This window comes from Phocoena phocoena, chromosome 4 (genome assembly GCF_963924675.1).
Source record: "Phocoena phocoena chromosome 4, mPhoPho1.1, whole genome shotgun sequence".
Lineage (NCBI taxonomy): Eukaryota > Metazoa > Chordata > Mammalia > Artiodactyla > Phocoenidae > Phocoena > Phocoena phocoena.
In genome coordinates, this window is record NC_089222.1 from 72,705,742 (window position 1) to 72,728,877 (window position 23,136).

A 23,136-nucleotide genomic window follows, 5' to 3' on the forward strand; every position below is an offset into this window, starting at 1 on the left:
TCTTCCTTCTAGCAGAAGAGAGAAAGCATGGACACATCTGAGCACCAAATGAGGCCACAGCCTGGGGTGCTTTCAGAGAGAGGCAAACAGTGCACTGTTAAGGGAAACAGGGGACGGAGGGAGGGTCAGAGAAGGAGAGAACACTGTAGTTTGGGGAACTGAGGAAGACTTGAAAGAACATGAGAACACCCTGTGCTATGGTCTGATTGTTTATGTCCCCCCCAAAATTCATATGTTGACATACGAACCCCCCAATGGGATGGTACGAGGAGGTGAGGTCTTTGGGACGTGCTTAGGTCATGAGGGTGGAACCCTCATGAGTGGGATTCGTGCTCTTATAAATGAGGCTCCAGACAGCATCCTAGCCCCTTCCACCACATGAGGACACAGTGAGAAGTCGGCAGTCTGCAAACAGGAAGAGGGCCTTTGGCAGAGCCCAACCATGCTGGCATCCAATCTTGGGCTTCCAGCCTTCAGCACTTGTGAGAAATAAATTTCTATTGTTTATAAGCCACCCAGTCTGTGGTATTTTGTCATAACAACCTGAACAGACTAAGACACCCTGAAATAAACCTGGGCATAACAGTGATTTTTGAGCTCAATTCACGGTTCTCCAGTTGAATTAAAGGTGTCGTGCCTTCCGAAATGATGAGAAAAGGGTCCTCCCCCCAACACCTACTCAGGTACCATTTGTAGCAGTCACCACTAATTAGCCACCTGCCATGTTCCAGGGCCCCGGTGGTGCCTCACTTTTGCCTTACAGCCACTCTGGTAAGGTCCTGTGTGAAGGGTCAGAGGCTCAGAGGGCTTACATCCAGGGTTCCCCTGTTCCCAAATGCCACAGACTGCATTTGGGCCCAGGTCTCAGGCTCCAAGCCACACGCTCCTGCCCTGGGGCCTCTCCGTGGCAGGAACAGGACAGACTCCTCTGGTGCGGGAAGGGTGGTGAACCCCATCGAGGAGAGAAGAGGAGGCCGAGGGAGAACAGTGTGCGCCCACCAGGGACCAGTGCAGGGCAACAGAGGCCAGCCTCTCGGACACACTGTCCCACCAGCAGGCGGATCACTTAATCACGGCTGCCTAACAGTAATTACCCCAATAAAGAAAACAAATGGCTTTAATTTAAAAGACATTACATTAACAGCAGGCTTTGTGCCAGCCAACGGGGCCTGACTCAGCTGCTCAGAACAGGCACCTGAAACGGGAATGGGAGCACACAGAGCTGCCTCTTGGGGCCAGGCCTGACCATCCTGACCAGCCATCCTGACTGCCCTGAGCAACCCACAGGCCAGTGTGAGTGGCCCCGAGGCCAAAGGCAAGAGGCCTGGACCAGGAAGGGTGTGAGGAGGGGAAGCAGGGAGTTCTCCTGCCCTGCCAGGTACCCCGAGAGCCTGCCTGCTGCCGCGGGGATGGGCGGCTTCCCTTCCGCCCCTCCAGTCACAGCTGGGCTCCTCCTCTCCAATGGCGGTCTCACTCAGCCAAAGACAGACTGGGGAAGCTGCCACTCACCATGGGGACATGGCTGGAGGTGGGGATCCGAGCCCATCTGACTGCTGAGGACGCGGAGGCTCCAGGCAGTTAGGCAACAAGGGGCCTTCCAGGCCCAGCACCCAGGTCACAGCACCCTCCCCACCATGCTGTCCTCTTGCCCAAGTCCCCACCAAGAGCCAGGATACCCGGGGCCGCTGACAGAACGCAAACCCTGCGACTCTGGCAAACTCACCATAGGTGAGGGGCTCCACCTTCAAGCTGCTCCAAGAGGCACAGTTCCCCTTGTTAAGCGGAAGCGTGCCTCCCTTTACCAGAGGGCCCGTGCTAGGTGTGATGGGGACCCCACAGGAAAGGATGTGCCCTGGGGAGCTGCGACGCCCGTGGGCAGCGCCCAGCTGGGGTCATAGGGCAGGGAAACAAGGAGGGGCAAGGAGGATCGGGATGCGCAGAGACCCACCCCGCACCCCATCCACGCTCTTCTCTCCGACTGTGCTGCAGAGAAGCACTGAAGCCTTCTCCATCCAGGATCCAACCATCCCAGCTTGTTTTCCATCCACCTTTTTCTAAGGGCCTCATCAAAACAGGTTTACACGCCCCCACCCCCCACCCCCCGTTCAGGAAGGAAATGACCGCCCATAATCGCCAGGCAGATTCCCTTTCATTTCAGTCTTCCTTTCTAAAACCCGGGGCGGGGAGGTGGTCAGTGAGAAAGGGGAACGCTCGTGGAGAATGAACAAAAACAGCTCTGCTTGCGCCTCAGGCTTCCGTGGAGGGAGAGGCAGAGGGGGGCTCCAGCCAAGCAAACGCGGTGCAGCGGCGCCCTCCACTGGCCGCGCAGCGCCGCACACGACTCGATGCGCAGGGGACGTGACCCCGCCTGGGAGCAGCAGGGCAAGCTCTCCCCCTACTGGGTGTCAGCGAGGATGCGGTGACCACCAAGGAGGGGAGGCCCAGTGTGGGCTGCACTTCTGCAGCTCCTCCTCCATCGGCCTGGGAGCACCGCGCGCGGATTCTAGCCCTGGAGCTCCCTCCAGCGCTCAGCCCCAAGCAGAGGACAAACCACGTGGTTTCCCTCGGAGGAATACAGCTCCCCCAATACTAACTCCCCGGTCGTCTCAGGCACTGGACAGCTGGAAAGCTGGCCCCAGGGAACAGCAGAGGTTTGGCCCGCTAGAGGTCAGGGCGGTGTCGCCCCTCCCCTTCCCAAGCCAGAGGGATCCCTGGAGACACAGGAAGAGGCTCCGCTGGGATGGGTGAAAGCGACCCTGCATCCTGTCCGCTCTGCTGTGGGGTTTAGGGTGAGCTGGCTCTCACCCACCCTCCCTAAAGGGCCAGAGGCTGCTGAAAACACTGACAAACAGAAGAGGGAAGGGCTTGGGCTGCGTCTAACCCCAGCGCTGTGCGCACTGCATAAATCACTGCCTTGCCGCCCAGGATCTATCAGCTCGCCGGGAGGACGCTGCACCCAGAGGTTCAGAGTTTCCTTCCCACTCCAATGCTTGGTGATTCTGCAAGGCTCTGGCAGCAAGCACAGTCTTTATTCAGAGTGAATGTTTATTGGGGGCATCCGGGCAGGAGGATGATACAGATTGCACACCTCAATGGCTCCCTGTCTTGTCCTGCCCCCCTACTCCCCAAAGCATGTGATACAGTCCAGCCCCAAGGCTTAGTGTGGGAGCTCAAGTATGTCACCGGATCTCTCAGCCTTGAAGGCTCCTTCACGGGTCGCAGTGATGCTCAAGTGAGACATTTCTGCAAGCACTTTCATAAGCTCTAAGTGCTGAACAAATATTGTTACTATTCTCCTAATCCAGTCTTCATACTAATAACACCTCCTCATTGATTTTAGGCATATCATTACTGTACACATCAGAAATCTCCAAACTGTGCTCTTCAGAAACAAGTGTTTCCAGAGATGTTACAACATCTTTCAGGATGGGGAGGGGAGTCAAGATACCTGGTTTTTCTTGTAAAATGTATTTTGGTAAATATGTAAGAAATATACCAAATACATTTAGTTGGCTGTCCTTATCAGTACCTAATCATCTCACCTTTAGTCATTAGGGAAATGCAAATCAAAACCACAACGAGGACTTCCCTGGTGGCGCAGTGGTTAAGAATCCGCCTGCCAATGCAGGGGACATGGGTTCGATCCCTGGTCCAGGAAGATCTCACATGCCGCAGAGCAACTAAGCACATGCGCCACAACTACTGAGCCTGAGCTCTAGAGCCCGCGTGCCACAACTACTGAGCCCACATGCCACAACTGCTGAAGCCCGCGTGCCTAGAGCTCGTGCTCCACAACAAGAGAAGCCACCACAATGAGAAGCCCGCGCACCGCAACTAGAGAAAGTGCAGGTGCAGCAACAAAGATCCTACCCAGCCAAAAATAAAATAAATTTATATTTAAAAAACACAATAGATGCTATGTCACACCCACTAGCATGGCTAGAATCAAGACAGACAACAAGTGCTGGCAAAGATGTGGAGAAATCAGAACCCTCACACATTGCTGATGAGAATGTAAAATAATAATACAGCTACTCTGGAGAAGTCTGGCAGTTCCTCACACTTACTATATGACTGAGCTATTCCATGCGCAGGTATATATATACCCAAGAGATCTGAAAACATATATCCTCACAAAAAGTTGTAAATGAATGTTCACAGCGAATTATTCACAATAGCCAAAAAGTGGAAACTCAAATGTCCATCAACTAATGAATGAATGAACAAAATGTGGTATAGCCGTACAATGGAATATTATTCACCCATATAAAGGCATGAAGTACTGACACATGCTGCAACATGAACCTTAAAAACATTACGCTAAGCGAAAGAAGCCAGACACAAAAGGTCCGTTTATATGAAATGTTCAGAATAGGCAAATTTACAGAAAGCAGGTTAGTGGTTGCCAGGGCTGAGAGAAAAGGGGGAATGGGAATGACTGCTGATGCGTATGGAGTTTCTTTTTGGGGTGATGAAATGTTCTGGAATAACTGAACAACCTTGTGAATATATTAAACACCACTGAATTGTATATTTTTGATATTAAGCAATCTGTCTACAAAGCCAATAATAAGATATATTTCTGATTCTAATGACATCATGAAAGAACTGTATTTCAATGATCTGTGACAATGTTACAGTAAGGGAGATCTCAAATTTTTCTAGTTTTGTTGAACTGTATATTTTATTTTATTATTATTATTATTATTTTTGTAGTACGCGGGCCTCTCACTGCTGTGGCCTCTCCCGTTGCGGAGCACAGGCTCCGGACACGCAGGCTCAGCGGCCATGGCTCACGGGCCCAGCCGCTCCGCGGCATGTGGGATCTTCCCGGACCGGGGCACGAACCCGTGTCCCCCGCATCGGCAGGCGCACTCTCAACCACTGCGCCACCAGGGAAGCCCCCGAACTGTATATTTTAAAAGGGTGAATTTCATGAGATGTGAATTACATCTCAGGTTTTTTTAACCGCAAGAAAATGTAATCATCTGTCTTTCAAAAGAATGACCTATTGGAAGAGAGAACAGTCAAGTAATCATAAACAATGACTGTTACCCAAAGCTGGACCACTTCATACATGCACTGAAGCCCCACAGCAAAATCACCCAGGTGTCAGTGTATTTCATCTACATGATGATTGCTGGTCTTATGTTATGGGCTTTGCCTTATAATTTCAACAAATACCTGTGAAATTATCCAGAGTATAGTGTACATGATACAATAATGCCATACAAAGGTCTTCCCTACAGATCCGTGACTAAAGCTTTCCATGAGAAACATGCACTGGTACACAAACTACTACAGCTGTGTTATGAGCATATTATAATTTAAAAGAGTTCCATTGCATTTGGTAAATTCTCCAAATTCTATAGTATAAAATGTCAGTCAATCTTTTCAAAGAGCCTCTCACTTCAGGATACATTTCTTTGATCACCTCTTTCCCAGACGGTCATAACTTAGTCAAAAGATTCCTTCTGGTCAAGGTTCCTGCTGCTGTGACATGCCGGAGAAGCTGCACAGCAATGTCACCTGTTTGTCATTAGCTTAATTGAGACAGCCAGCATCGAGGTCTTTACCCTCAGGCTCCTTTCAAGCCCCGACTGTGAGCTGAGGCTTTTCAAAGCCACTCACAGTTTTGCTCTTGCGGTAAAAGAAACTCTGCAAATTCAGAAGAGGTGTGCAAAGAGCTTTAACACTTTTCTTGTTAGCCCAGTCCTCAGCACACGCTCCTCCTGAAATCCAACAGTCTCTTTTAAGTGTGGAAAGCACAAGGCCTCCTTCTTGTGTCATCTGGAGACAAAGCAACCCAGCCTCGTGCTCTGAGGAGGCTGAAATTTGATGTACGAGGGGCAGATCCCCGAGGATGATTTCTTGGGTTGAATTAATATAGCTATCAATCAGTCGACTATAAAATATTACTGAGAGCCTAGAAAGTGCCAGGAACTGTGCTAAAAATATAATGGTGATGGAGGAGGAGGGAACACCTCTGTTTCCATTGTTTCGCACCATCCATATGGAGGACCCCCCTAACTTGACCAGCACTCCCCGCCTCCTGCCCCCTCCTCAGCCCTCCTTCCCGACCTGTGCACACTACCACCTCCCTTAGGGAAGGAAGAGAAACTGCTGTGATGGGCGAGTTTGGGAGGCAGGCTGCCCAATCCTCCTCTCCTCTCCTCTGGAATTAGCCTCCGAGAGACTGCCCTCCCTGCAAGGCGGCCAGCGGCTGTCCAGAGCTGCCTGTCCTTTCAGAAGTCTGTCTGGTCTGTACCCCAGGTTGGGAGGCACCTGTCCCTGTGTCTGTCATTCCCAACTCAGGCCAGAAATAGGGATGACATTTACGGGGGGGGGGGGGCTGTCCACTTCAGCAGATGAAGAAGGTAAGTAATGCTCTGCCCCCCATGGAGATGATACTCTAGTAGGGAGCGGCAGAATGCAAACTAGGAAACAGGGTAGTGACTTTCCAAACTTGCTTCCTGATGTCCAAAGAGCTCTTGCTATCACTTCCTTCAGCCCCTGCTCAGATGTCACCAAATCCGTGGGGCCTTCCCTGACCAGCTGTACAAAACAGCCCACAACTCCGCACCCCAACACAGGAACGCTCCCTGTGTCCTTATCCACCTTTACTTTTGTCTATACAATGGATCACGATCTGACTCACTCTACGTGGACAGGTTTGTTTGTTTAAAGTCGATCTCCCACACACCCCCAGAACCCCAGAATGGAAGCTCCATGAGGGCAGGGACTGGTTCTCTTCCTACTGGCACAGGCACCTAAAACAGGGCCTGGTGCCAGGGAAGCACCCAAGAACATCTGCTGAATCAATGAGCACATGAGTACCTGCTACAAACAAGGTGATGGGAAAGATAACGAGGGCTAGGGTGGCTGCTGCTTTAGAAAAGGGGTTCGGGGAAGGCCTTTCTGAGTCGTTACCATCTGAGTGATAACACAGTGACGGCACGAGAGAAGCAGCACAAGAGGCAATCCTGCCGTACCCCTGAGGGTGTCCGCACAGGGCTGGGTAAGCTCCCCCAGGCCTCTGCAAGGGGCTGGCCACCCCGAAAAGGAGAGAGGAGATGGCTACAGGGTCTCAGCAGTGCTGAGTCCCCAGAAGTCGGCAGAGTAGAACCGTGTTGTGAGGCTGGACTCAAAAACGGACGCATTAGCACTGGGCTCCCTGCACAATACAGCAAGGCTGCGTTTAATCCTTACCGCCCCGTGGGGGATGGGTGTTTCATCCTCATTTTACAGGAGGCCCGGGAGGCCCTGAGAGGCGAGGGGGGTTGCCCGCAGTCACCAGCGAGTAACTGGCCACTGGGGTTTAAACTCAGTGCTGTCTCCCTCCCTCAGGACCATGTTGTGCCCAACCCAGCAGGTTTAGCAACAGGACAGGCTGTACGTGGGGGTGATGCTAAGCGACACAGGTACCTGGGTGGCAGGGGGCTGTGCCTGTGCCCCCTCTGTGTCCCCTGCATTTGTGCATTCAGGGTCCAACACACAACAGGTGCTCAGTCATTCACAGGGCTTCGACATGCACGGTAGCCTCCTGAGGGAGATGACTGGTTGCCTACCCCAAAGCTTCCCCTCCTCTCCTTATTAACTATTTTTAATGGGAACTCTGCTTTGGTTCTTCCTCCATCCTGCGGCTGCAACACAGATGTGATGACTAAAGCTCTAGCAGCCATTCTGGCCCATGAGGACAAGGGCCACTCTGTGGGGATGGTAAAACAGAGCTGGAGGAGCCTAGGACCCTGATGATGTCATGAAGCTCCTGGGCCAGCCCGGAACGCCTCCTACCTCTGGACTCCATTTAGATGAGAAATAAAGCTCCATCTTGCTTAAGCTACCACTATGTGGGATTCCCATGGCATATTCTATCAAACTTAATGCAAAAGGAAGCCTTATGGAACACAAGTCTGGACCTAAGTTTTAGAAGGGTGAGATCCCACTGGACAGACAGAATGAGACAGTAGATGGCTCGGAAGCAAAGCGAGCAAAGCTCCAGGAGAAGGGACAGGGTCTCCTGCAGCTTAGTGGGGAAAGGCTGGACAAGGAAGCTGCAGCCAGCTGCTGTGGGGCTAGAATGTTGGAATGACCTGGATGACAGTGAGCCGGGAGCCAGGGGGTTCTGAGTGGTGTGATAAGAGCCCCATTTTAACAAGATGACAGCAGAGCCAGGACAGCCTGAATGAAAGGCAAATGCTCCCTGAAGGTCTACTATGTGTCAGGCATTGTGCTCACAGGGCAGGCTGCACAGGGGCAAGGATGCCTGAGCTCGGTCTGAAGGTGGGCAGGAAAGCATCAGGCCCTCCTGTATCCCTTTTACAGCAGGGACTTCCATGCCTGCTGCCACAGCCTCATACAAATTCAGATTTCCAGGCCCCATCAGAAGATTCTGACCCACAGGCTGGGGCAGGGTCCATGAGTCTGTATTTTGAATAACTGTCTCCAGGAGATTCTGATGCAGTTAGTCCGTAGACTTATTAAATGAGCTAGAAGCAGCTCCTATCCTGGTACCTCGAACATAACAGGTTTGGATGTTTATTAAATAAGTGAACAAATAATATATTTCCATACTGTTAGGAGAAAACAAACCAGTGGATTTTGAAAGACTTTCAATAATAATTCGAAACAAGATTTTTCTGGTTAACTGAATAGCTTTTTAGCTAGTATTTAATTAACCAAAATGTAATCTAAAGTCACTAGTAATATTCTATGATCAATTACTGCAAACATTTTGGCTCCACCATTTCTGTGGCACTTGAAAATGGCCTGAGAAGAGACCTCTGAGTGTGAGCACAAGTCCTAGGCTGGCTCACTGCAGCCCTGCCCTGCATCCCGCACACCTGGCGGAGTCCCAGATCCCACCCTGAGGGAGGAAGAGCTTTCAGGCTGTCTCCAGACAGCCGGGTGGGCCAGGAGCTGCCTTCCTCTTCCCAAGGTGTTCTTACACACTTCAGGGCAACTCTCCCGGGGAGTGGACTGTTCTTTTACCTTATCTTACAAGAGAGAAGTGCTCCTTAAAGGCGGAACATGGTACAAAGAGAAAAACATTGGCCTAGGACTTGAGTCTAGCCCCCAGCCTTGTCAGTAACTCCCCAAGTGGCCTTAGGCAAGTTTCCTCACCTGGGTTGCTATATGCTCTTGAAAATCCCTTCCAGCTGTGATGCAACTGGGGTGAGAATTTCTAGTGTCATTCTTCCTAATTAATACTGAAAAAATAATTCTCATATAAGATGCACTCCCATATGTAAGACTTGATGCTCGCTGCTAGGCATACACTTAAGAGAGGTCAGGGTCCAAGCCCTTAAGGAGTTTACAGTCTAGCAAGGTAGACAAATAACTCATTCAATAATTACATAATGACAACTGTGAGAAATGTTACTAAGGAAAAGTCCTTGGTGTGATGAGAATGTACAATGGGGGCTCAGGAAAGGTTTACCAAGGAAATAACATTTATGCTGAGACCTGAAAGCAGAGTACCAGTTAAGGAAGAGGGGGGGTGGGGTGGGAGGTACTCCAGGTAGAGGGAAAGGCATGTGTGAAGTGGTACCAGAAGACACATTCCAAACCTGAGGAAGAATTAAATGACAACTAAAATGAGGCAAACCTTTTAGGACTGCATATTTAAAGAAAAAAATAAAACAAAAAGAGCAACTTTTGTCACAAACAGAAAACAGATTCACAAAAAATCATTCAAAAGGAACAGGAGCAATTTTAGCTAGAACTGATAAACCCTTATCTGAACACAGCCATCTGGCTGAAAGCCCCCAGACCCTCATTCCTCATGCCTCAGTAGGGGTGGTGTCAATTCCCTCAGGTCATCTGCAGCTGCCTCAGGCCTTGGGTGATGGCTATGGCTGTCAGAACTGGGCCCAGCAGAGGGAAGGAGTCAAAGCATGAAACACAGACTCCAAGAAGGGAAGCTGGCCCTGAGACTGGACCTGCCCTGGACAAGTATTTCTGGTGCCCACTATGTGCCAGGCATAGGGATGGGAGATAAGACGTCGTAGAGTCTACAGCACCAGGGAGGTACACGAGGAAGAGGAAGATGTGCCTTTTGAATGGGGGTTCCTTGGACAGCTCCAAGGAAGGGATGGTATCCAAAGATGGGCAAGACTCGGCGACGCACACAGAAAGAGTATCCTGACAGTGGAATGAAAGAAGCAGAGGCATGTAGGCTGGAAAGCACTGAGTTTGCAACAAGATACTGTGGCTGGAGCTCGAGAAGGGGACAGTAGAGCCCTAGCAATGGAGGAGATAGGCCTGAGTTGTGACCTCTGACTCAGAAAGTGAAGAGATGACATGCTGGTCTTCAAGGCAGTGTCTGGAGAGCCGGTCAAATCCCAGCTCTGCCCAGACTGGCCCTATGATCAAGGGCCCTTGGTTTTCTCCCTTGGACTAGCACAGAATTTCTCAAACATTAAAGTCCCAAGGACCACCTGGAACAGGTTGCCAGGCCCTACTTCCAGAGACGGCAATTAGGGCAAATGCGATGGGCCCCAGGCTGAAAAACCCCAGGTCAGACAGTGGGTGTCAAGGGCCTGGCCAGCCACAAGCTCCAGGACCTGGATTCTTGGCCTCCTGTACCATGGAATCCAGGCCCAGGTACCTCTCCCTGACTATGGTGGGTGTTCCAGATGGGGTCATTTGTTCTGGGCAGAGGACAGACTTTTGACGCTATGGGGGGAAGCTGGAAAGGAGAGCTGTGGAGGGCTGGGCACAGATTGTCCCCGAGTCTATGGACATTCCTGGGGGAAGGTGAAAACTAAGTAAAGAGTGGCCAAGGGCCCAGGAAGGAAGGAAGGACATTCTGGGTGAAAAGTATAGCTTATGTAAAGGCACATTCAGTACAGTTAAGATCTAAGGTGCACGTTGGGGGTTAGACAAGAAGGTAGGCAGAAGAGGAGAGCCAGGGCCACAACACAGACAGCCCTACCAAGAAATTAGAACTTGATTCTGAAGACAACAAACAGCAGACCCCTGAACCCTGCAGGATCCTGGCATCAGCTCCCCTTAGTCACTCACTGGGCACAAACACATGGAACACTACTCTTGCCTCACCGCCCGTCCCCCCACCATCAGGCTCCATCCTTTAGGATCACCTACTATTTCTATCCCAAAATCAGACCTTGGATTCCCTCTGTGCAACTGTTAGGTCAAAACGAGGCAAGCAATTTAACTGAGACCATTAACTCTAAGCTAGGAATCCAATCTCTGACAAGCAGAGCCAGGAGGTGAAGCGAGATGATGGGGACGCAGGTGGGTCCAGCCTGGGACAAGGTGACTAGCTCTGCTCTCCCCAGATCTTATCTGTACCTCCTGGGAGGAACCCGGTGCTTCTCTAAATGGGTTCAGGACCCTTGAGGGTAGGGGAGAAGGGGGCACACAGAGGAGATGAGATGGTTCACACTGGCTGGGTTTGGGCTTGACTAGTTCCGACTGAAATACCTTAGAGAAAATGAGCTATGAGAAATGTCACTGTAACCTGAACAATTCAAGCGGCCGAAGACCCTGTCCAGCAGACTATGCACCAGAAGCATATTGGTACGTTCAAATGACCTGCTCCATCCTCAAAAGTAAAAGTCTGAGGCGCTTCCCTGGTGGCACAGTGGTTAAGAAGCCGCCTGCCAATGCAGGAGACACGGGTTCGAGCCCTGGTCCGGGAAGATCCCACATGCCGCGGAGCAACTAAGCCCGTGAGCCACAACTACTGAAGCCCGCGCACCTGGAGCCCGTGTTCCCAACAAGAGAAGCCACCACAATAAGAAGCCTGCGCACCACAAGGAAGAGTAGCCCCCGCATCGCCGCAACCAGAGAAAAGCCCGCGCGCAGCAACGAAGACCCTTCGCAGCCAAAAATAAAATAAACAAAATAAATTTATTTTTAAAAAAAGTCAAAGACTGAGAAGAATAAAAAGAGGGGCAGGCTCTGAAGGCACTGACTGCTGAATCCTGTAACGCTAGCAAAGACGGGGAGTGCCAGTTCTCAAGGAGGCCGCAGTTAAAGGGGGAGACGCGGTCAGGGTAGTCGGCTAACAACGAGGCTCCCGGACACGCCCCCGGACGACGCCTCCAGCGTGCTGTGAATGCACACTTCAGCCAGGGGGATCGGGTTGAGAGGTTAGGCTTCTACTGGCGTTGGCAGTGGGCAGCGCAACGAAGACACCTCCCTCCTGACCCCTGGAGCCTGGCCGGGCGCGCGCGCTGACCGAGCTACCCACCCGGAACCTCCGGCTGAGGCCCCGCTCACCTTGCACTTGAAGCCGGCGGCGGGCGGTAGCAGCTCCCGCAGCAGGGCCTTGGCCACCTCGCGGCTGGTCTCCTCGCTCACGAAGTGCAGGTTAAGCACCTCGTGCGCCTCGAACTTAGCGAGGCGCAACAGGGAGCGGATCGCGACGCGGGCCTTGGCCTGCAGCGCGGCATTGTGTTCCGCCTTGGTGAACATCATCAGCAGGTGGTAGTCCACCGGCCCGGCCCCGCCGCTCTCCAGGCTCTTGGCCTTAGCACCCGGGGCCGGCGCCACGGAGCCCTGCGCCAGCTCCGGCACCAGCGGCGAGGGCGCGGCAGGGGCTCCGGCGCGGGCCTCCTTCAGCCTCTTGGTGGCGCTGGAGAAGGTCTCCCGGCCGGAGCCGAGGTAGTAGAAGGCACAGACGGCAAGCGCCGCGGCCAGCAGCAGCGCGCAGTAGTGGGAGCGCACAGCGCCCAGACGCGCCATAGCCCGAGCGCATGGGGGCGCGCCTCGGAGGAGACCCATGCGCCACCCTCCCGCGGACAGGGCGGCCGGGGAGCCGCAGCGGAGAACAGTACCCCTGCAGCTACTTAGTAGCCCCGGCGGCGGGCGGCAGCCATGGCGGAGGCGGAGCCGCGCTACCAATCCGCGGGCGCTGATGCGCCGAGAGGCGGGGCCAGGGCTGCCCGGCAGCCGCTGGGTCCTAGGCTCAGAAGGATTACATCGGGGATGCGCCGCGGGTCCGCAGGAGCCGCCCCAGAGTGGTCAGAGAAGCCGGTGAGGACTCGGGCATACAAGCCCGCTGGCTGTACCGTCCGTGAAAAATGGCCCTCTTAAGTGCCCAGCCCCAGACGCTAGAAACCGAAGCTAAGACTTCGGTAGCAAAAAGACTAAACTGGACTCACAAAGAAAAATTTTCTCTATATACCTTTTCCACCCTAATTTCTTGAAGGCTTTAAGTCCTCTCCCCGACTCCTTTCACACCTTGGAGACTATCTGGGGCTAAAGAATTTAAACTAGCAACTCCCTCCCTATTCTCGGTGAAGTAGGATTGACACCAGAGGTGTAAATGTCCTGCTCACCTCACTTGGCACCTCTGAGGCGGACCAGAGGCAATCTAAAGGATACTTTTTTTTTTTTAACTTTAACACTTTAAAAGAGGCTTAATATGTACCCGGTAGTTTTGCAAATTCTTAACTGAAGCATAACTGAGGTCACTTGCCCAGGGTCACACAGTGGCAGGTTTGACAATATAGCTGGACACTGCCAACTACATAAAAGCCCATTAACTTGAGTCTTCTGAGGACCAATGACACACTACAGTGTTTACGTAAACATGTACAAGTGGTCTGCATGCTTGAAAGAGGTGCAGGTGAAAACGCAGGCACAAATGCAATCACAAATTCTCTCACCCGTTTACTGTGCCATGCCATTATTTCTGAATGTGTGGTCCCCAGAACCACAATTCATCTCGTTTTTAACTCTTCTTCTTTTCAGTTGGAGCAACACTTCTCTGAAAAACCTTGGACCTCTAAAGAGTGCTTAGCAACAAGTTCAATACATGCTACTCACCTTGGGGGGTGGGGAACAATAGCAGAATTATCTCACTTTAGTAACAGGTATTACTTTAGTTCATTTAATCCACACAGCTGTAAGAGGTAGAGGTATTATTTGCTTATTTGCACTTTACAATTGAGGAAATTGAGATTTAGAGAAGTGAACTGCCCAAATCTAGTTGGCTAGTAAATAATGGATCCCCACTCAAGCCATACCACTTCCAAAGCCCAAACTTCCAGCCAAGATTAGCACTGAAAGTGATAACTCAGACTCTGAGTTGAGTGTATTTTACCACAAGCTTCAGCAGATGACATTGTGGTTAAGAGAGCTGGATTTGGGCACGTGCGGGGGGAAGCAAGATGGCAGAGTAGGAAGACCCTGAGCACAGCTGCTCCCACAGGCACCAGAGAGCTGGATTTACAGCTAACTAGGAGTTGTTAGACTTCAAGGGAGGTAATCTCTCTGAGCTGCAATCACACCCCTATGTAACATGGGGCTAATATTAGTACTTATGCCTCATAGGGTTATGAGAGATAATAGATAAAAAGCAGTTAGAATAGTGTCTGACACTTAGTAAACAATAAATATAAACTATGCTAGAAACACCAAACTCTAAAACAAAGTCTAAATACCCAACAAGTACAAAATACAGTTTAGCAATCATAGCTTTTCTAGAGTGTTTACAAATTCTAAACCCCAAATATCCATTAAGACTTTATTACATGTACCACAGAATCTCCACCACTGTGTGCTACCATTGTATTATTACATTCTAATTACTGTTCATTAATAAGGGGGAAATAATTCTGGAATTTTACCTTTTAGTCCACCCACCTACACGATCAATAAGGTGGATTTTTTCCTCTGCCATTTATTCTGGAATTTATTCAACAAATATATTTTTTCAGACCTTTATAAGATCACTACTCCTGGAATTTATGGATAACAAATGAAGAACAAGATAATTTAAATTTTACATAGGAAGTCAGTAGACACAGGAAAATACTCAAGAGACTGGTCTTTTCTCCAAGCTTCTTCATCCTCAATTCTTTGACCATAAAGAAAAATTAATGTGTTATGTGAATCAGCAGGATGACGGTAAAATGTTTATTGGAGGCTTGAGCTGGGATACAAGCAAGAAAGATCTGACTGAATATTTGTCTCGATTTGGAGAAGTTGTAGACTGCACAATGAAAACACATCCAGTCACTGGAAGATCAAGAGGATTTGGATTTGTGCGTTTCAAAGATGCTGCTAGTGTTGATAAGGTTTTGAAACTGAAAGAACACAAGCTGGATGGCAAATTGATAGACCCTAAAAGGGCCAAAGCTTGGGGAAGGAACCCCCCAAAAAGGTTTTTGTGGGTGGATTGAACCCAGATACTTTGGAAGAACAAATTAAAGAATATTTTGGAGACTTTGGAGAGATTGAAAATATTGAACTTCCCATGGATACAAAAACAAATGAAAGAAGAGGATTTTGTTTTATTACATATACAGACGGAGAGCCAGTAAAGAAATTGGTAGAAAGCAGATATCAAATTGGTTCTGGGAAGTGTGAAATCAAAGTTGCACAACCCAAAGAGGTATATAGGCAGCAACAGCAACAACAAAAAGGAGGAAGAGGTGCTGCAGCTGGTGGACAAGGAGGTACTAGGGGTCATGGCCAAGGTCAGGGCCAAAACTGGAACCAAGGATTTAATAACTATTATGATCAAGGATATGGAAATTACAATAGTGCTTATGATGGTGATCAAAACTATAGTGGCTATGGCGGCTATGGTTATACTGGGTATAACTATGGGAACTATGGATATGCACGGATATGCAGACTACAGTGGCCAACAGAGCACTTATGGCAAGGCATCTCGAGGGGATGGCAATCACCAAAATAATTACCAGCCATATTAAAAAGGGACGTTGGAGAAAACAGGAAGAGATTGCTAAAGCAACCCATCTTGCAAGGACAACATTGAAGTTTGGTCTTCTATTGATCTAAGATGATTATTTTGTAAAAGACTTTCTAGTGTACAAGACACAACTGTGTCCAACTGCATGTAGCCGCCAATTAGTTTTGTTTTTACTTTTTTTTGCTGTGTTATGACTCGATGTGGATTTGTGTTTATACAAATTTTATTTGTATGATTTCATGTTAAACCTCAAATAAATGCGATTGTTTTTCTGAGTCAGGTACTAAATATCTCTGTAAAAGTGTAATTTTAAATAAGTGATAATTAAGGTACAATTTTGTAGGGAGTGTTGATACAGGGAGAAACTGTGGTCCTTTACTAACCAGCTACAGTGTCTACTCTGTTCCCCATATTTGTTAGATGTATTCTGTCTTCTAAGGCTTCATTTCCCTGTTAACTGAGGTTTCCACGTAACTTTGTTTTCTCTCTGTATATCTGGAGCCTTTGTCATGAAAGTTTCTGTGGCTTAGTTATAGTGTGTGATTAGTGGAAGTTTTCTAGTAGACCGTAAGTCTTCTGGTTATATTTTGAAAAGTAGCTTTTTAATGGCACAAAGCATGCTGTTAGCTCCTTTTATGAATAGAAAATATTTTGCTTTGTTCTTGTCTCTGGGAAGGCATTTGTTATGACTTGCTGTATTCAGTGGTCTGCTGGAAAGAGCTTTGGCTAATCATAATAGCATAACTTTGTTTTCTTGATTAAAATGTCTAGATATACCCAGGGGAAAAAAACACTTGAACTGTGTTACAGGAGCTACAGTTTAAGAATATCAGATGTAGTTACATTTAACACAAGGATTTTGGCAAATAGGTAAGAAGTTATTAAAGTCTGAACAAAAGTTAGATTAAAATATTTGAAGTAGCGGCTGAGTAACTAAAGTAGTTGTACACTATTCTGTTGGTGTTATGTCACAGCAAGCACCAAACTGAACAAAATGTTTTCTGTCGGGGCATTTTTAGGAAGCTATATTGGGTGTTAGCTGATGTGGTGTGAGTTCTTAGAAAAAGTCATGGTAGTTTGTTTCATCATTTTTAGCGCAGTTAGTGCATGAGCTGGGTAGTTAAGCATATCCATATTCAGACATAAGGAATAGTGGGGAAAGGTATCCCTTAAATCTTATATAAATGCAAGTCTAAGTGTGACCAACTCATGTCATTACAACAGATCTTCCTGGTGCATTAAAAAGAAAAACAGTTTTAGCTATAGATTTTGTAGGATGACCTGGGTAAATTCCATTTTGAATTTTACATTGTGTAGTTACTGAATTTAAGGTCTCTGTTTTTGTTTCTGTGGTTCCATGTTAGCCATTAGGATTGGCATACATGTTAACGTGTGGAATAGCTGACCTCACCTTCAACCAAGTGTAATTTTTTTATGCTAATGAACCTGCCTTTTTTATCTGGTGCCTGCAACTTTCTTTGTTCCAATGATGTTTGTACTCACTGGGCAATCAAGTTATGCTTTCGGCCTTCTTTTGCTCCTGTTTTGCTCTTTGATCTTACACCTAGGCCAAGTACCAATGCTGACTATTGCAAAGGACTGTTTAATTCTTTCAACATGCAACCTTAGGGAACAGAAAGGAGATTTTCATTTTAAGCTATGTTGTCAGTCAGTAGATACAGTGTCTTTAGGGCAGTGAATCCTGTAAATTCAAATTTATGATTAGATGACAAGTTGACATTGAGATTGTCCTTTCCCTTATCAAAAATGAATAAAGTCTTTTTAAACAAAAAGAGAAAGTATGTAGTGTGTCAGATGTTATGCGCTATTTTCTCAGCTTAAAATAGATATATCTGGGTGTATAACAATATGACTAAATAGACAAGAACTTGGTCGGCAAGTGACCCTTCAGTTCTAACTTTAACTGTGGTCAAGTTCTCTGACTTCTAGCCAGGGGAGATGGTTTTTCCTGTTGTATGATTTCTACATCTGTAATGTAACATAGAAATCTGATAGTTTAGCAGGCTTTTTTCTTTACTGACCACTACCCAATATTGTCAAAGATACAGAGAAAAAGACACTCCTCTACAGTAGATGGGGGTGTGTATATTGACACAACTTTCCTGGAGGGAACTCTGGCAATACTAAAATCTTTCTAAGAGAACTTTCAGTTCTCTCTCCTATCCAGATGAATGTTTCTTTCTGAGACAAGGGTCTCAAATTTTGATTGGCATTGGAAACCACGGGGAGCTTGGTAAAAACACAATGGCTCAGGCCCTATTATCTTCAGTGAGCCTGGGCCTCGACGGTGATTCTTTTACAAGCCAAAGTTTGAAAAGTACTGCCCTAGCTCTTCAGGGAGCCAACCGCTCTGGCTTCAGACCTTGGCTTAGATGTCACTGCCTTGAGGAATGGTCTCTAAACACCAACGCGTCCAGTGTCCAGAGGAGGCACCATCCTCAGGGATCCCATGAGGGCCACCTATGAACTGCCCAGTCCTATCTTTCTCCACTGCAAGAAGGCAAGACTTCAAGAGAACAGGTAGTGTGTCTTTTTTTTTTTTTTAACCGTAATATCCCCAGTACCTAACACAGTGCCTGACTCATTGAATGAGCCTCAAAAATATACCCACCCATTGTGAACCAGCATTTTCACATCTAGGAATTCATCCTAAGGAAATAAGGAAGAATGTACTCAAATATTTAGCCATAAGGGTAATGAAGAACTAGGTTTATGATGACAAGATATTGAAATCAAATGTTCATCAGTAAAGTGAAACTAAAATAAAGATGCTGTCATTAAAAGTGATGTATTCAACAAACTATAAGGGAAATTTTTTAAAGTGATAAATAGAAGAACCTATAGAGACTCAAGAGATATATTAGCCAATTGCAATGAATGGAACTTACATGAATTCTGATTTGAAAAATCTTTTTTTAAAGAACACACTTAAGACATTGGGAAAATTTGAATATTGACTACATAGTTTCATATTTTAAGGAAGGTGATATGATTTTTTTAAAACAGTCCTTTTTTTCCCCCTTTATGTTTTTAACTTTTTATTTTATATTGGAGGAGAGCTGATTAACAATGTTGTGTTAGTTTCAGGTGTACAGCAAAGTGATTCAGTTATACATATACATGTATCTATTCTTTTTCGGATTCTTTTCCCATTTAGGTTGTTACATAATATTGAGCAGTGTTCCCTGCAGTTACACAGTAGGTCCCTGCTGGTGATCTGTTTTAAATTTAGCCACGTGTACAAGTCAGTCCCAAACTCCCTAATTAACGCCAACCCCCCACCACCCTTCCCCTCTGGTAACCCTAAGTTTGTTCTGTTTTCTGTTTTGTAAATAAGTTCATTTGTATCATTTTTTTAAGATTCTGCGTAATAAGCGCTATCATACGATATTTAGAGACATACTCAACGATTTGTTGAAATGTCTGGCATTTGGTTTACAAAAAATGAGGAAGAGGAAAAATGGGTGGGAGTATAGATAAAACAATGTGAGCCATGAGCTAACAGCTACTGAAGTTACTGTCTCTACTTTTGTACATGTTTGAAAGTTTCCATAACAAAAACATTTAAAGAAATCCTTCCCAAAGTGATGCAGATTACTTAAGGACTTAGAAACTTGTTCCTCACTTATTAAGTGAAAGAAGCAGTTGGCAAATCAGTATGATCCCATTGTATATAAATATAATACATACACCCAAAGGTCTAGAAGGGTATATACCAAAGAAGTAACAGCTTGCCCCGTACTTGGTAACTGTCAAATAGAACTTCCTAGGATGACTATGCTCTGTTATCTGCCCTGTTCAAAACAGTAGTCACTGGGCACATGGCTAGTCAGCTCTTAAATGTGGCAATTCCACAGATGAACTGAACTCTTAATTTTGTCTAATTTTAATTAAATTTCAATAGCCACATGTAGCTAGTAGCTACCATCTACTAGCCACACGTGAACATCACAGGCAGGTGACGGAATTAGGATGGAATTCTTTTTACTTATCATTACTTGAACATTTTTCGACGATGAAAAAGCACTGTTTTGTAATAACGAAATAGTAGGCTGTTTTCATTGAAAACATTTACTGTCAGTTTGGATTCTCTTTGTCAAACAACTATTATGAAAATGAAATGAAGTGGAATAAAGCAAATTACATAGAAAAGTTTTAAGTGTCTGCTTGCAACTAACTTTTAAAGGAAAGGCAAAAGCAGGCAATTCACTTCCAGGTCTGTTCTTTCAAGCCTCTATTCCTTCAATCTCATTTCATGCAAAAACATGTTGTTTGTTTGTTTACTAAAAGGATTGAGTGTAATTGCCTAGATTAGAAACTTCAACAGATATCTCAATCGTAATAGAAAAAAATTAGAGCTACAGCAAAAAAGGCCTTTTGTGGTGTTTAGCTAATGAACTGGGAGCCATACAGCTCTGTGATCAGGCAGAAGAAAATATTTAAAAGATCAAAATGGATTTCATGGTTGAAGCAATCAGCAAATAGGATCAATCTGGACCAGTGTGACAGAGTTAGAAAGGAATACAGGACCTTAAACGTGACAGTTGTTAACAGGTATGTCTGCAATTGTAGTTCACAATAAAGTGGAAGTCTGAGCATAATAGAACTACGCCAGAGGTGAGATTTTTATTGACTTGACATAATTTCTTGGCATACAAAGAGTTTAATCAGGTATAATATTTACAATTCTTACATAATATACATTTTAGAATAACTATAAAGATAATGTACTTTGTTCCATTTACAGTGACATCCTACAGTAAAACTACATTCATGAATTAGATACAAATAAATCCTCTACATACTAATAAAAAGTAAATGGATTGTTGGTTATACATTCTTTAAAATATACCTTTTCACAGGTAGCAGGAAATATTACATGTAATAAGTCTTTATGACTGGAATGATCCAGAAATATCACAAAGCACGAGTAAACACATATAGAAAAGTAGCTCATCACTTCCAAAAGTTAACCTTTAGCCTTTGTGTAAAATAAATGGTGCCAACATTCTTTATAATGTAGCGAGCTTTCCCTGTTTAAAATGAACACCCAAAAGGTGGGAGGTGTGTTGAGGAAAAATAAGAAAATCTAGTACATAAGATAGTGAAAAGAGCAGTGTAGAGAAAAGTTTACTTAATCAAACCTTACTTCCCTCCCCCCATTACCTTATTTTAGTAGATAAATTTATGTAAATAGAAAAGGATGCCCCCCAAATCATATTTATAGATGTCAGGATTTGGCCAAACTGAATCCATGCCCCTTTTAGTCGTCTTCATTTAGAAGCATCAAGAAATTGATAAGCATATGTGAATTCGAATTGCCTTTACAACGTTTTGCCTTCATCAATGTTTGTTATTGCAAACATATAAAATTCCCTACAATTTAACGTATTTAAACCCTAATCTATTCCTTCAAAGTAATTTTATATCCAGGTTCTCCAGAATACTTGGAGTCTTCGTTATCAAAGCACAAGGAAAGCTGGCAGTCATTATCCAATTTTGCTGCTTTACAAGGATTTCAAATCATTTCACGATATGAGTAAAGTGCCTCTGACTACTAGTCAGACAGGGGTTCTGGTGTCAGCTACGCCACCAACCAACAAACCAGTGACCTGCTCTGTAAAACAAGAGGAGCAGCCCAGGATCAAAGAAGAGACACTGTTGGTGCTCTTAGATTAAGATCTCAGAAGTCCTACTGTGAGTAACGGCAAAGCACACTGTGAGCAGATGTGAGCAGCGGAACAGTACAGCAAGGGATGCTGTTACAGAACACCTTGTTTCGTCCCACTCATTTTATTTGTGAGGAGCTCTGAATCCAGTAAGAGTAGTAAGCAACTAGTCAGTGCTCTTTCCACTATATCATGCAGGTCTGAAGTCATTCTGAACAGACAATTCTATAAAAATATAGCATTTTTCCAGCTCATGTCCATAGTCGAAAGTGCTATCAAACAGGAAAGTTAATTCCACAATATAAGAGTGATATGGGAATGTCTTATTCAAAATGGATAGTAAATTTAATCTTAAATACAATTTGGTTTATCGTGACCCCACTTCACATGTGTAAAATTATATTTTTAAAATACTGCTTTAACACATCACAAACTTAAGGTGTCCAGACTGTGAAAGTATAAGTTTTTTTCAAAATGCACCCATGAAGAACCAAAATAATATTCCAAATAAAATCTGTATGTTTTACAAAGTAAACACTAAAGTTGATTAAAATCTACAAAGACCAGTATAAATTAGGTAAACAATGTAATATAGTGAATCCCTGGAAATTTCTGAATTTCTAAGGATTGTACCAAAGGTAATTTTTAAAACCTTAGAAATCTTAAACATGTAAGTGTTACAATGAAAAAACTGCAAATAACTACGCAATTACCTTTAGTCTAGTTCTAACATGAAACTGTATTTTATGAATTCCTCATAGTACTGCTATTCTTATTTTCAGATTACTCTAACTTTTAAGTTAATGAGTTAATGGAATAATGACAAGGAATCAGAAACTAATACCAGCAGATCAGTGAGGGAATGAAAACAAAGGACAGTCAAATTGATTTCTGAAGCCCAAGAGTATGACTAACGTTGTTTAAACTATAATTTATCATATGATACTGAATAATTCACAGCATAATGAAACTAAGATTTGTTACATACTACAGAAAGGCTATTAGTTGACACAGCTAATTCACCTTGGTTAAGAGCCAACCTACTCTGTAACCACTTGTAACCATTAATTTACTTTAAAACCTTGCTGTTACTCCTGCATCATTTCTGCCAAATTTAATCAAAATTGGGCCTCCGCATATTCAAGAAGTCAAGCCACAGAAGTATATTTTTGTATGTACAGGCTCCCTGTACTGTTAAAGATTTCACTTTCTCTGAAGATATTCAGAACCATGATCTTTTAGTGTACTTCAAATACATCTCTAACAATTAAATTTAAGTAGACATTAATTACTGCCACATTAACAACTCATGACTGAAGCCACAGGAGTTAAGAGTATGATCAAGAATTGCTTTTACAACCAGAGATCCCAGAAGTGATCTGAAGACCAAAGGCTGGATCCAAAAGGTAAACTGCCTAGGCTTCCTCAGATAAAGGTCAGATGAATCCCTAGGAGCAAAACAGGAATAGGCACTACAAAGGAAAAGCGAGGCTCTCTTTTCTCTTTTTTTCTTTTCTTCCTTTCTTTGTTTCTTTCTTTTCTCAACATATTTCCTTCTCCTTGAGATTTTCGGACAATTAATTTCAAAGTACACTAATAAAAATGCTACAAATCAGACTTTTGCAAAGCCCGGTGACCTGTGACTCTGAGGTGAAACAGGAAAGATTTAAGGTTCCTGGTATTGTTGCAATTAAAATACAAGGCTTTGGAAGTTAGCATTTCCTTAGAAATAATCCCTAAATATATTTGTAT

The 23,136-nt window shown here is 45.6% G+C and overlaps 1 protein-coding gene and 1 pseudogene across 1 annotated transcript in view; one reads left to right on the forward strand and one right to left on the reverse strand.

Annotated features, from left to right (window-relative positions):
• XXYLT1 (xyloside xylosyltransferase 1) overlaps nucleotides 1-12,803 on the reverse strand; it is a 191,274-nt gene extending 178,471 nt beyond the window's left edge. Inside the window, exon 1 of the mRNA XM_065876655.1 lies at nucleotides 12,250-12,803. Within this exon, the coding sequence (XP_065732727.1) occupies nucleotides 12,250-12,753 (504 nt within the window). The 5' untranslated portion in view covers nucleotides 12,754-12,803. The remainder of the gene's footprint in view (nucleotides 1-12,249) is intronic.
• A 2,085-nt stretch (nucleotides 12,804-14,888) lies between these two features.
• LOC136122338 (heterogeneous nuclear ribonucleoprotein D-like pseudogene) lies at nucleotides 14,889-15,695 on the forward strand (annotated as a pseudogene).
• Nucleotides 15,696-23,136: the final 7,441 nt, after the last annotated feature.